At 47.8% G+C, this 12,310-nt stretch overlaps 1 protein-coding gene across 4 annotated transcripts in view; it reads right to left on the reverse strand.

Moving 5' to 3' along the window:
- Window positions 1-12,310, reverse strand: part of LOC141166962 (potassium channel subfamily T member 2-like) — a 285,657-nt gene that overhangs the window by 106,082 nt on the left and 167,265 nt on the right. For all 4 annotated transcript variants that reach the window (XR_012251369.1, XM_073654202.1, XM_073654204.1 and 1 more), the window contains exons 8-9: window positions 6,819-6,902; window positions 3,897-3,991 (exon numbers count right to left, since the gene is read on the reverse strand). Coding sequence is in view for 3 of the 4 variants with exons in the window: in XM_073654202.1 (XP_073510303.1) it covers window positions 3,897-3,991; window positions 6,819-6,902 (179 nt within the window). In the remaining variant the exon portion in view is untranslated. The remainder of the gene's footprint in view (window positions 1-3,896; window positions 3,992-6,818; window positions 6,903-12,310) is intronic.

A 12,310-nucleotide genomic window follows, 5' to 3' on the forward strand; every position in this document is an offset into this window, starting at 1 on the left:
CCGCGCCAGGCCAGGTGGTCCTTGTTCTTCACCCGCTTTGATTTCATTCTTCATTTCCGCCCAGCAGACAAAAATATCAAAGCCGATGCCTTGTCCCGTTCCTTTCTGTTCTCCGATCTAGAGGAGGAGCCTAAGCACATCATCGACCCCGCCAACGTAATGCAAGTGGCTCCCTTGGATCTGAATCGTCTTCCACCGGGTAAGACGTTCGTGACAGTACCTGATCGAGAGAAGGTTCTGCACTGGGGACATTCGTCTAAGCTAGCCGGCCATGCTGGCCAAAAGAAGACCCTCCAGCTTATTGCCCGGCATTACTGGTGGCCTTCCCTGCGCAAGGAGGTAATAGACTTTGTCTCGGCCTGTGCATCCTGCGCCCGCAACAAGGTTCCTAGACATCTGCCAGCCGGCCGCCTTCTGCCTCTTCCCATACCTGCTGCCCCGTGGTAACACATCGCCATGGACTTTATAACGGATCTCCCTGTCTCTGCTGGTTGTACGGTCATTTGGGTGGTCGCTGATCACTTCTCTAAAATGGCTTCATTCCCCTGCCGGGTCTTCCGTCTGCATCTGAGTTGGCTAAGGACTTTATTCATCATATTTTACGTCTCCATGGTCTTCCTCTCCACATCGTGTCCGATCGAGGGGTTCAGTTCACCTCTCGCTTCTGGAGAGCCACGTGTAAACTGCTGGGGGTCACCTTGGACTTCTCTTCTGCTTATCACCCACAGTCCAATGGTCAAGTAGAGAGGATCAACCAAATCTTAACTAGTTACCTCCGGCACTTTGTTAATGCCCACCATTCCGATTGGGTGGATCTTTTACCGTGGGCCGAATTCTCCTACAATAATCAAGAGAGCGAATCCTCTTCCAAATCCCCGTTTTTTACAGTCTACGGCCAATATCCCCGGATCCCGTTTCCCGTCTCCGCCTCGGTGGACAACCCGGCCGCGGAATCTCTTGTTAGCGAATTCTCCACCATTTGGGAGAGTACCAGATCCGCACTTCTTCTGTCCTCCGAGCGGATGAAGAGACAGGCTGACAAGAGATGTCTGGATCCGCCTCAATTCCGTCCTGGAGATAAGGTCTGGCTCTCGTCCAAATTTGTCCGGCTCAAGATTCCTTCCTACAAGTTAGGGCCCTGGTTCATCGGCCCACTGGAAGTTATCAAGCAAATCAACCCGGTGGCCTATAAATTGAAACTCCTGGCCAACTTGCGGATCCCCAACTCCTTCCATGTATCTCTCCTCAAACCCGTGGTACTTAACTCTTTTTCCAAGTCTTCAGGTACGCCTCCTGCCCCGGTTTCCGCTGAAGACGAGTTTGAGGTAGAGAGCATTCTGGCCACCAAGAGGGTAAGAGGAAAGACCTTTTTTCTAGTGGATTGGAAGGGGTTTGGTCCTGAGGAGAGAACGTGGGAGCCTCGGGAGAACATCCATGCCCCGCTCATCCTTGATAAATTTCTTTCTGGCCTAAAGAGGAGGGGGCGTAAGGGGGGGGGTACTGTAGCATCGGCGTCCCTGCCTTCTGCTAGGCAGGGACGCCGTCCCTCTCACCTCCGCGCTCCTCGCGTGGGCCCCTCCAGCGCTCCTGTCTCTGTCGGCGCAGGGGCGTCCCTGCCCCATGTCAGACAGGGACACCGTCTCTCCCGCCACCTGGCGCGGCTTCTCCCTGCGCTCCGTTCCCTGCTGTGGCCGGCGGGCGTTCCTCCTCCAGCAGAGTGCTTAGGGCGCGCGCGCGCGCGCACTCCCCCCCGTCTTAAAGGGACAGTGTGCGTCTTCCTAAAGAGTCCCCGGCCAATGGCCAGAGGACTTCCCACATTTAAGGCACCTCCTCCAAAATGGAGGTGCCCGAGCAAAGTTGTTTGCACTGTGTCTTACCTGTGCTTCAGCCCTCAGGTTCCGCTGCTAGCCTGACTTCTCGTCCTGCCTGCCAGCCTGTTATCCGTCCGTTACCTGCCGAGCCTGCCAGCCTGCTCACCTGGAGCGCTCACCTGTTACCTGCCTGTTACCTGCCTTGGCTATCTGCCCGCTCACCTGGGAGCATCCGCCTGCCCCGTCTGTCAGACCGCTCACCTGGGAGCGTCCACCAGTTACCTGCCTGTTACCTGTCTCGTCTGTCAGACCACTCACCTGGGAGGGTCCACCAGTTACCTGCCAGTTACCTGTCTCATCTGTCTGCCTGCTCACCTGGGAGCGTCCACCAGTTACCTACCTGTTACCTGCTGTGTCCGTCAGCCCGCTCACCTGGGAGCACCTGCTTGCTTTCTGCCAGCCTGCCTGGAGACCCTGCCGTCACTTGCTGTGACCACCTTCCTGGTAAACCTAAAGACTGCTACTTGCCCAGCTTTCTCGAACTGTGACCTCCAGTCAGCTACCAGAGACTTTCGCCTGCTTGCCGTGCCCATCCACCATACCGGTCAGTCCCAACCCTCTGACCCGTGGGAGCCACCTGCTCTCTTACAAGGTCGTCCCCAGAGTAGCACCTGGTCCCTCTGCCCGGATCCTCCCTGGTCACAGTGTCGTTAGCTGCCGTACGACGAGGGTCGGTTCGGGTGGATACTTAGTCACGCCCCTATGGGTCCCTCCTTGGACCTCGGCACAGAGGTTCTACCACCCGGACCCGTAACATGCCCCTATGTACAAGAATATAACTACTATAATACTGCTCCTATGTACAAGAATATAACTACTATAATACTGCCCCTATGTACAAGAATATAACTACTATAATACTGCTCCCTATGTACAGGAATATAACTACTATAATACTACTCCTATGTACAAGAATATAACTACTATAATACTGCCTCTATGTACAAGAATATAACTACTATAATACTGCCCCTATGTACAAGAATATAACTACTATAATACTGCCCCTATGTACAAGACTATAACTACTATAATACTGCCTCTATGTACAAGAATATAACTACTATAATACTGCCCCTATGTACAAGAATATAACTACTATAATACTGCTCCCTATGTACAGGAATATAACTACTATAATACTGCCTCTATGTACAAGAATATAACTACTATAATACTGCTCCTATGTACAAGAGTATAACTACTATAATACTGCCCCCTGTGTACAAGAATATAACTATAATACTGTCCCCTGTGTACTAGAATTTAACTACCACTATAATACTGCCCCCTAGGTACAAGAATATAACTACTATAATACTGCCCCCTATGTACAAGAATATAACTACTATAATACTGCCTCTATGTACAAGAATATAACTACTATAATACTGCCCCTATGTACAAGAATATAACTACTATAATACTGCTCCCTATGTACAGGAATATAACTACTATAATACTGCCTCTATGTACAAGAATATAACTACTATAATACTGCTCCTATGTACAAGAATATAACTACTATAATACTGCCCCCTGTGTACAAGAATATAACTATAATACTGCCCCCTGTGTACTAGAATGTAACTACCACTATAATACTGCCCCCTAGGTACAAGAATATAACTACTATAATACTGCCCCTATGTACAAGAATATAACTACTATAATACTGTCCATATGTACAAGAATATAACTACTATAATACTGCCCCTATGTACAAGAATATAACTACTATAATACTGCTTCTATATACAAGAATATAACTACTATAATACTGTCCATATGTACAAGAATATAACTACTATAATACAGCTCCTATGTACAAGAATATAACTACTATAATACAGCATTGATGTACAAGAATATAACTACTATAATACAGCTCCTATGTACAAGAATATAACTACTATAATACAGCATTGATGTACAAGAATATAACTACTATAATACTGATTTTTTTGTAGAAAAATGCAGATTAGAACAGGTATAGGGATCTCATAGAACTTCAGGTGCACATACCAAGTGAACATGAGGCAGACCAGAGTACAAATCAGGATGAACACCTGGTTGAACATGGCGGAGTGTGTCCTCTGGATTGCTCGATGCAAGTCATTCTAAAAAAAAAAGGAAAAAGATGAGCATTACTGAGTGGTGAGAGATGGCCGAGTGCCATACTTTTCTATCTTCCCGTTTCCTTCTCTTCTGATTTTTAGCTGTATGCTATTGGGTCGTAGCTATGCTCATGCACTTCAGTTTAGCTGCACTTCCTATTTGATCATAGGCTTGTGGCTGCTGCTTTGCTCCTCTATGCTTCACACTGCAGCTCTGCTTCACCAGATTGGCTACTACGTATAAACACAAGCTCATGGGCAATATGGTTAAAAACTGCAGCAGACGCTTATCATCTCTTTGCAACACATATGCTGTAGGGAATTTATTTGCTGAAAATTCAACCAACACCCCTTTAAATGGAGAATCCCTTTAACACTCCGGTATTGTTTGACATTTATTAAAAGTTGCGATTCACACCCGGGTAAGTTTTAGCATTTCTAATATAAATAGATAGTGTGGAGTTACAGTAACATTATCAGCGGCGGTGCGGACCCTCGCAGTCATTACTCCGCGCTGACTTCTCCTTGCAGCCTATTTTAGATTCATAGTTAGGAGCGGGCGCTGGGAGAGCGAGCGGCGGGCGGGGGGTGATCTTCACAGCTCCAGAGGTGATATCCAGCAGCCGCTCATTATTTTCTACATTCATAGCTGGAAGATATTTCTGCAGCTCTCATTCAAGGATCTTTTCTCTCTTGTGCGGTGGGAGCGGCCCCCCGTGCCTTATAGAGAAGGATGACTTCAGGCTCATGAATTGTTCCATTGCCTTAATTCTTAGCCCCCTTAAAGTGGTTTTCCCACGAACAAAAGTTCAGTTTAATCAGCAGATCTTGAAATGATAATAATTTCCATAATTGGATGTGTTTAAATAAAATGTTCCTGTGCTGAGATAATCTTATAAATGTGCCCCTGCTGTGTACTGTGTAATGGCTGTGTCTGACCGTACAGGGACAAGGTCTGATCATACCACATCTCCTGGGGGGGGGGGAGCAAAAGAGTATACAGACATTACAGCAGGGGATCACAGCTGATTCTTTCTTTGAGGTAAAACATTGTTTAAAAAAGGCAGTGAAATGTTTTACCTCACAGAAAGAATCAGCTGTGATCCGGTGCTGTAATGTCTGTATAGTCTCTTTCTCCCCCCTCGCCCAGGAGATGTGGTATGATCAGACCTTGTCCCTGTACGGTCAGACACAGCCCTACACAGTACACAGCAGGGGAACATTTATAAGATTATCTCAGCACAGGAACATTTTATTTAAACACATCCAATTGTGGAACTTATTATTATTCCAAGATCTATTGAATAAAATGAACTTTCATTCATGAAAAAAACCTTTAAGCGCAGTAACTACACACATAGATACATGCATGCTCACAATATACAGTGCTTTGAAAAATAATTCATACCATTTGTATTCAGCCCCCCTGAATCAATACTTTGTAGGACCACATTTTGCTGCAATTACTGCTGCAGTCTTTTGGGGTCTGTCTCTATCAGCTATGCATATCTAGAGGTGACATTTTGCCTCTTCTTCTTTGCACACTCGCTCTCGCTCAGTGAGATTGGATGAAGACATCTGTGATCAGCAATTTTCACGTCTTATCACAGATTTTCAATGGGATTTAGGTCTGGACTGTGACTGGGCCGTTCACAGACAAGGATATGCTTTGATCTAAACCCTACATTGTAGCTCTGGCAGGATGTTTAGGGTCGTTGTTCTGCTGGGAGGTGAACCTACTTCCCAGTCTCAAGTCTTTTGCTGCCTCTAACAGGTTTTCCTCCAGTATTGCCCTGTATTTAGCTCCATCCATCTTCCCATCAACTCTGACCAGCTTCTCTGCCCCTGCTGAAGAAAAGCCTCCTCACAGCAACATGCTACCACCATGCTGTGATGGTGGGGATGGTGTTTTCATTGTGATGTACAATGTTAGTTTTCTAATACACACAACATTTTGTAGTTAGCCCAAAAAGTCTTACTTTGGTCTCATCTGACCAGAACACCTTCTTCCACATGCTAGCTGTGTCCCCTACATGGATTTTTGCAACTTGCAAATGGGACTTCTTATAGCTTGCTTTCAAAAATGGCTTTATTCTTGCCACACTTCTATATATGCCAAATTTGTGGCGCACACAACTAATAGTTGTCCTATGGACAGATTCTCCCCCCTGAGCTGTGGAGTGACCTCCAGAGTGACCTCCAGAGTGACCATGGGCCTCTTTGCAGCTTCCCTAATTAGTGCTCTGCTTGCCTGGGATGGGAGTTTAGATGGACGACCGTGTCTTGGTAGGGTTGCAGTTGTGCCGTACTCCTTCCATTTTTGGATGATGGATTGAACAGTGCTCCGTGAGATGTTCAGAGCTTGGGCTATTTCTTTATAACCTAACCCTGCTTTACTCTTCTCCACAACTTTATCCCTGACCTGTCTGGTGGGCTCCTTGGTTTTCATGATGCTGTTTGATCCCTAATGTTCTCACACAAACCTCTGAGGCCTTCATACGACATAGACATTTTTTTTAAATACTTTTAATAAAACTGAGTAATGGATATAACTTCAGAAAGATCTTTACAGGTCCCCATAAACCAGTCCTGCTTACAGGTCCAGACTGTGGGAAGGGAATCAGATTTCTACCTCTGTATTAGTACATTTGTCAGAGCACTTAGTAGTGGAGGAGGGTGGAAATTTGACTTTTCTTATGCAACTCTATAATTTTTCCCGTAAGTACACCAGTCCACCTGCCATAAATAATAATCTGCCGTCCTCTATGTAAAAACAGCAGGACCAGAGGAAGAAGAGAGAAATGGTCACCGACTAATGACAGAGTCTTACGATCATGTTCTCCAGAGCGTGCTTTGCCAGCCAGCAATTAAGGAAGACGGGGATGTAAAGACTTCTCAAGGGTGGCCAAAAAACCTAAAAAAAAAAAAAAAAAGACACATACAGCAAAAAGTGGGTAAAATTCTTCCACTCCAGTCACATCCAAAGCTGCATTCATAATCCAGCAGCTTGAATGAGATGTAATTCTGGTTTAGAAAGAATATTGAATTTGAATGTGAGCGGAGAGCAGAAAATCATGGATGGTAAAGCACAGTATTTGGATATGTTTTCGGTGGCAGGATTAGATATTTGTGCCCTGAGACTCGTTATTATTGCGGCCTCAGCTCCCTCGTGTTAACTATCCACCCACCGGGCCGTAATAACAGCCTGCGCCTGATTACAGAGGACGAGGTGCCGGGGCAGGGTCGCACTCATCAGCCTGATGGATGTGGGATGTGAGTGGCAGCTGTACCCAATCCCAGCGCCACTTCACACACCACGAGTGGGCAGCAAGAGAATGGGCAAATGACATTACCCGACAGGTGCTACTTAAGACGGAGGAGAGAGGCCAATAAAAGGCAGGGAGGAGGGGGATGAAAGCAAATGTGCAGCACGGGAGGAGTCAGGGCTGATTGCTGACGAGGGGCTTGACATTAAGACCTTTGGCCTCTATCCTGTGCCTCTGCAGCTATTGCAAAACTACAAGTCCCAGCAGAATTATTCTAGGATTAATAACTTCTGCAACTTTGTAATATACGTGGTGCTTGCTGTCAGTGAACGGGGGCATTCTTCAGGCTACATAACTACATAACTCTGGGGCTGCACAGCGACTTAGGCCATGGTCAGTGGTGTAACTAGAGTACAATGGACCCCAGTGCAAAATTTGGACATGGGCCCCCACACGCATGTTGGTCAGCTGTAAGGGGCCTTGCAACGTTCTAAATCCTATAAAAACAAACGTGTTCAGAAACCCATGTTGTCCCCATCCTGTAATAATGTCCTTCATCTTGGCCCCCTCCTGGTATAATTTGCCCCAGTCCTGGGCCCCCTCTAGTAATAATGTCCCCCATCCTGTAATTCCCCATCCTATAATTATGTCCTTCACCTTGGGCCCCTTCTTGGTATAATGTTGCCATACTGGGCCCCCTCCTGGTATAATGTCCCCCATATAATAATGTTCCCCATCCTGTAATATTGTCCCCCATCCTGTAATATTGTCCCCCATCCTGTAATGATGTTCCCAACCTGTAATTCCCCACCCTGTAATTATGTCTTTCATCCCGGTCCCATTCTTGGCATTATGTTCCCAGCTGGGCCTCCTCCTGGTATATTGACCCCCATCCTATGCCCCTTCCAGTAATAATGTCCCCCATCCTGTAATTCCCCATCCTGTAATTATGTCCCCCACCTTGAGCCCCTTTTTGGTATAATGTTGCCATCCTGGGCCCCCTCCTGGTATAATTTCCCCCCATGTAATATTGTCCCCAATCCTGTAATTATGTCCTTCATTCTGCCGCTCTTCTTCAACACATTTTTGGTTTCTAAATTCTTCTTACCTTCTCCCTCTTCCACGACATGCGGCATCCTGTGCCATAACCGGGAAACAGCACAGTGGCCAGCAGCTGATTCGGCGTTCCTGCCACGGTCAGCGCATGACATCACTACCATGGGCCACCCGTGGTGGGCACGCCGGCAGTGTGTATTACAGTGCAGGGAGCCAATGGGTCTTTGCACCGCAATAAATATCAGTTGAACGTGTGTCCAAGGAAGCACATCCAGCTGAAATAGGCGCTGATGTCAGCGGGCCACCCTCTTATACGAACCTGGTTGCGGCGGGTACGGGAATCACTAAATGCCATTGTTACATGGCAGTGTAATGCAGGTGAATGGGATTCTATTACAGTCCACAAGGTTCCGCCACAAGCAAGTTGCGCAAAGACGGCACCAGTTGGATTTTTTTGTGATTTGCCTGTGGGTCACAATGTGTTCCTCATTTACCTGCACTACGTTGCGATGTAGCAGCGGCATACAGCGATCCTCAACCGCGCGACTTGTGTCACTACCCAAGTCGCCATATGGTCCTGACTCGATTTACAGAACCCCGGTTCAGTGGCCAGGTCAGTATTCTGCGGTCGCTGGACAGGGGCACAGTAACCGGCTTCCTGTCTGACGGCATCCACGTTTCCTCTTTTTAATAAGCCAGCCTGTCAGCAGATCAAAAGTAGATGTGTTTTGCTTTTATTTAATTCCCGCTGTTCCCCTGAGCATTTTGCTTTTTGTTCTTTGAAAATCCGCCATACGGTTCCAGAGATATGGATCTTTTTATTTAGAGCACATTTTTATGGTCTTTACCAAAGGGGCGTGGCTCAATGGATCCTTTGGGGTGTGTTTTTAGCTTAATACCCTGTGAGCCACACCCCCTTGGAAAGAGCATGAAAAATTAGCACTAAATAAAAAGGTCCATATCTCTGGAACTGTATGGCGGATTTTAAAAAAACAAAAATTGGAATACTCAGGGGAGCAGCGGGAATAAAGTAAGATCAAAATAAAGACACTTGTCACCTAGTGACAGATCCTCCTTAAAGAGAACCTGTAAGCAGGATTTTGCTAAGTAAACTACAGGCAATGTCTGGTTGGGGCTTTTACACTGATTAAAATGATACCTGAGGTGAAGAAATCCGTCATGTGGTTCTTGTGTAATCGGGGTTTGAAGTTCTGAGTTAATGATATGCCCGTGCTCCAGGGCGGGACTGTAGGCCAGATCAGAAAGATAAGACTACAGGCCGCCCTCAAGCACAAGCATATCCCTTATCCTAGAGACAGAGAGACAGCCAGCCAGAGAGAAAGAGACAGCCAGAGAGAGAGAGACAGCCAGAGAGAGAGAGACAGCCAGAGAGAGCGAGACACAGACAGCCAGAGAGAGAGAGAGACAGAGAGAGAGAGAAAGAGAGCCAGAGAGAGAGGCATACAGCCAGAGAGAGACAGCCAGATAGACAGAGAGTGACAGCCAGAGAGAGAGAGACAGCCAGAGAGAGAGAGACAGCCAGAGAGAGACAGCCAGAGAGAGAGAGACAGACAGCCAGAGAGAGAGAGACAGAGAGAGAGAGACAGACAGCCAGAGAGAGAGGCATACAGCCAGAGAGAGAGGGACATAGACAGCCAGAGAGAGAGAGAGTGACAGCCAGAGAGAGAGAGACAGCCAGAGAGAGACAGACAGCCAGAGAGAGAGAGACAGCCAGAGAGAGAGAGACAGCCAGAGAGAGAGAGACAGCCAGAGAGAGAAAGAGACACAGACAGCCAGAGAGAGAGACACAGACAGCCAGAGAGAGAGAGAGACACAGACAGCCAGAGAGAGAGAGACAGAGAGAGAAAGACAGCCAGAGAGAGAGGCATACAGCCAGAGAGAGACAGCCAGATAGACAGAGAGTGACAGCCAGAGAGAGAGAGACAGACAGCCAGAGAGAGAGAGACAGAGAGAGACAGACAGCCAGAGAGAGAGGCATACAGCCAGAGAGAGAGGGACACAGACAGCCAGAGAGAGAGAGAGTGACAGCCAGAGAGAGAGAGACAGCCAGAGAGAGACAGACAGCCAGAGAGAGACAGACAGCCAAAGAGAGAGGCATACAGCCAGAGAGAGAGACAGCCAGATAGACAGAGAGTGACAGCCAGAGAGAGAGAGACAGCCAGAGAGAGACAGACAGTCAAAGAGAGAGGCATACAGCCAGAGAGAGAAAGAGACAGCCAGAGAGAGAGAGACAGCCAGAGAGAGAGAGACAGCCAGAGAGAGAAAGAGACAGCCACAGAGAGAGACAGCCAGAGAGAGAGAGAGACACAGACAGCCAGAGAGAGAGAGACACACAGACAGCCAGAGAGAGAGAGACACAGACAGCCAGAGAGAGAAAGAGACAGCCACAGAGAGAGACAGCCAGAGAGAGAGACACAGACAGCCAGAGAGAGAGAGACACAGACAGCCAGAGAGAGAGAGACAGAGAGAGAGAGAAAGACAGCCAGAGAGAGAGGCATACAGCCAGAGAGAGACAGCCAGATAGACAGAGAGTGACAGCCAGAGAGAGAGAGACAGCCAGAGAGAGAGACAGCCAGAGAGAGAGACAGCTAGAGAGAGACAGCCAGAGAGAGAGACAGACAGCCAGAGACAGAGAGACAGCCAGAGAGAGAGAGAGACAGCCAGAGAGAAAGAGACAGACAGAGAGAGAGACACAGACAGCCAGAGAGAGAGAGAGACACAGACAGCCAGAGAGACAGAGAGAGAGAGACAGACAGCCAGAGAGAGAGGCATACAGCCAGAGAGAGAGTGACACAGACAGCCAGAGAGAGAGAGACAGAGAGAGAGAGACAGAGAGAGGCATACAGCCAGAGAGAGAGACAGCCAGATAGACAGAGAGTGACAGCCAGAGAGAGAGAGACAGCCAAAGAGAGAGGCATACAGCCAGAGAGAGAGACAGCCAGATAGAGAAAGAGACAGCCAGAGAGAGAGACAGACAGCCAAAGAGAGAGGCATACAGCCAGAGAGAGAGACAGCCAGATAGACAGAGAGTGACAGCCAGAGAGAGAGAGACAGCCAGAGAGAGACAGAGAGAGAGAGACATATAGCCAGAGAAAGAGAGACAGCCAGAGAGAGAGAGGCATACAGCCAGAGAGACAGCCAGCCAGAGAGAGAGACAGACAGACAGAGATAGAGAGACAGCCAGAGAGAGAGAGACAGAGAGAAAAAGACAGCTAGAGAGAGAGGCATACAGCCAGAGAGAGACAGAGAGACAGACAGCCAGAGAGAGAGACAGACAGCCAGAGATAGAGAGACAGCCAGAGAGAGAGAGACAGAGAGAAACAGACAGCCAAAGAGAGAGAGAGACAGAGAGAAACAGACAGCCAGAGAGAGAGGCATACAGCCAGAAAGAGACAGAGAGAGAGACAACCTGAGAGAGAGAGACAGACAGCCAGAGAGAGAGGCATACAGCCAGAGAGAGAGACAGCCAGAGAGAGAGAGAGAAAAACAGCCAGAGAGAGAGAGACAGCCAGAGAGAGAGAGAGAGAGAGAGGCATACAGCCAGAGAGAGAGACAGCCAGAGAGAGAGAGAGAAAAACAGCCAGAGAGAGAGAGACAGCCAGAGAGAGAGAGAGGCATACAGCCAGAGAGAGAGAGACAGCCAGAGAGAGTAAGGAGTAAGTTTAGTGAGGCATTAATCAATGACAGTCCTGCGCCCGGAGCTGTGTACTCTGACTCCGGACATGACAGGTGGCTGATGTTTCTCCATATATAAGCTATTTGTCGCTGTTCTCCTCTGACAGTTGGGGTCTGAGACCCCCGAGGAACATTTAGGACTCACTTCTAATTAGAAATAGCAGGGTGCATAAACTATTAGAACAAGGAAAGGAAGAAAAAAAAAGCAACATGATAAAGCACTTGTGGGGGGGGCTTATGGATGCAACTTCACACCCTACAGTAGTAGCTTGAAGGGGTGTGAATACATTTGCAACTATTTTCT

The sequence above is a fragment of the Phyllobates terribilis genome, unplaced genomic scaffold (genome assembly GCF_046119375.1).
Source record: "Phyllobates terribilis strain yellow unplaced genomic scaffold, ASM4611937v1 Scaffold_11__3_contigs__length_659146591, whole genome shotgun sequence".
Taxonomy (NCBI): domain Eukaryota; kingdom Metazoa; phylum Chordata; class Amphibia; order Anura; family Dendrobatidae; genus Phyllobates; species Phyllobates terribilis.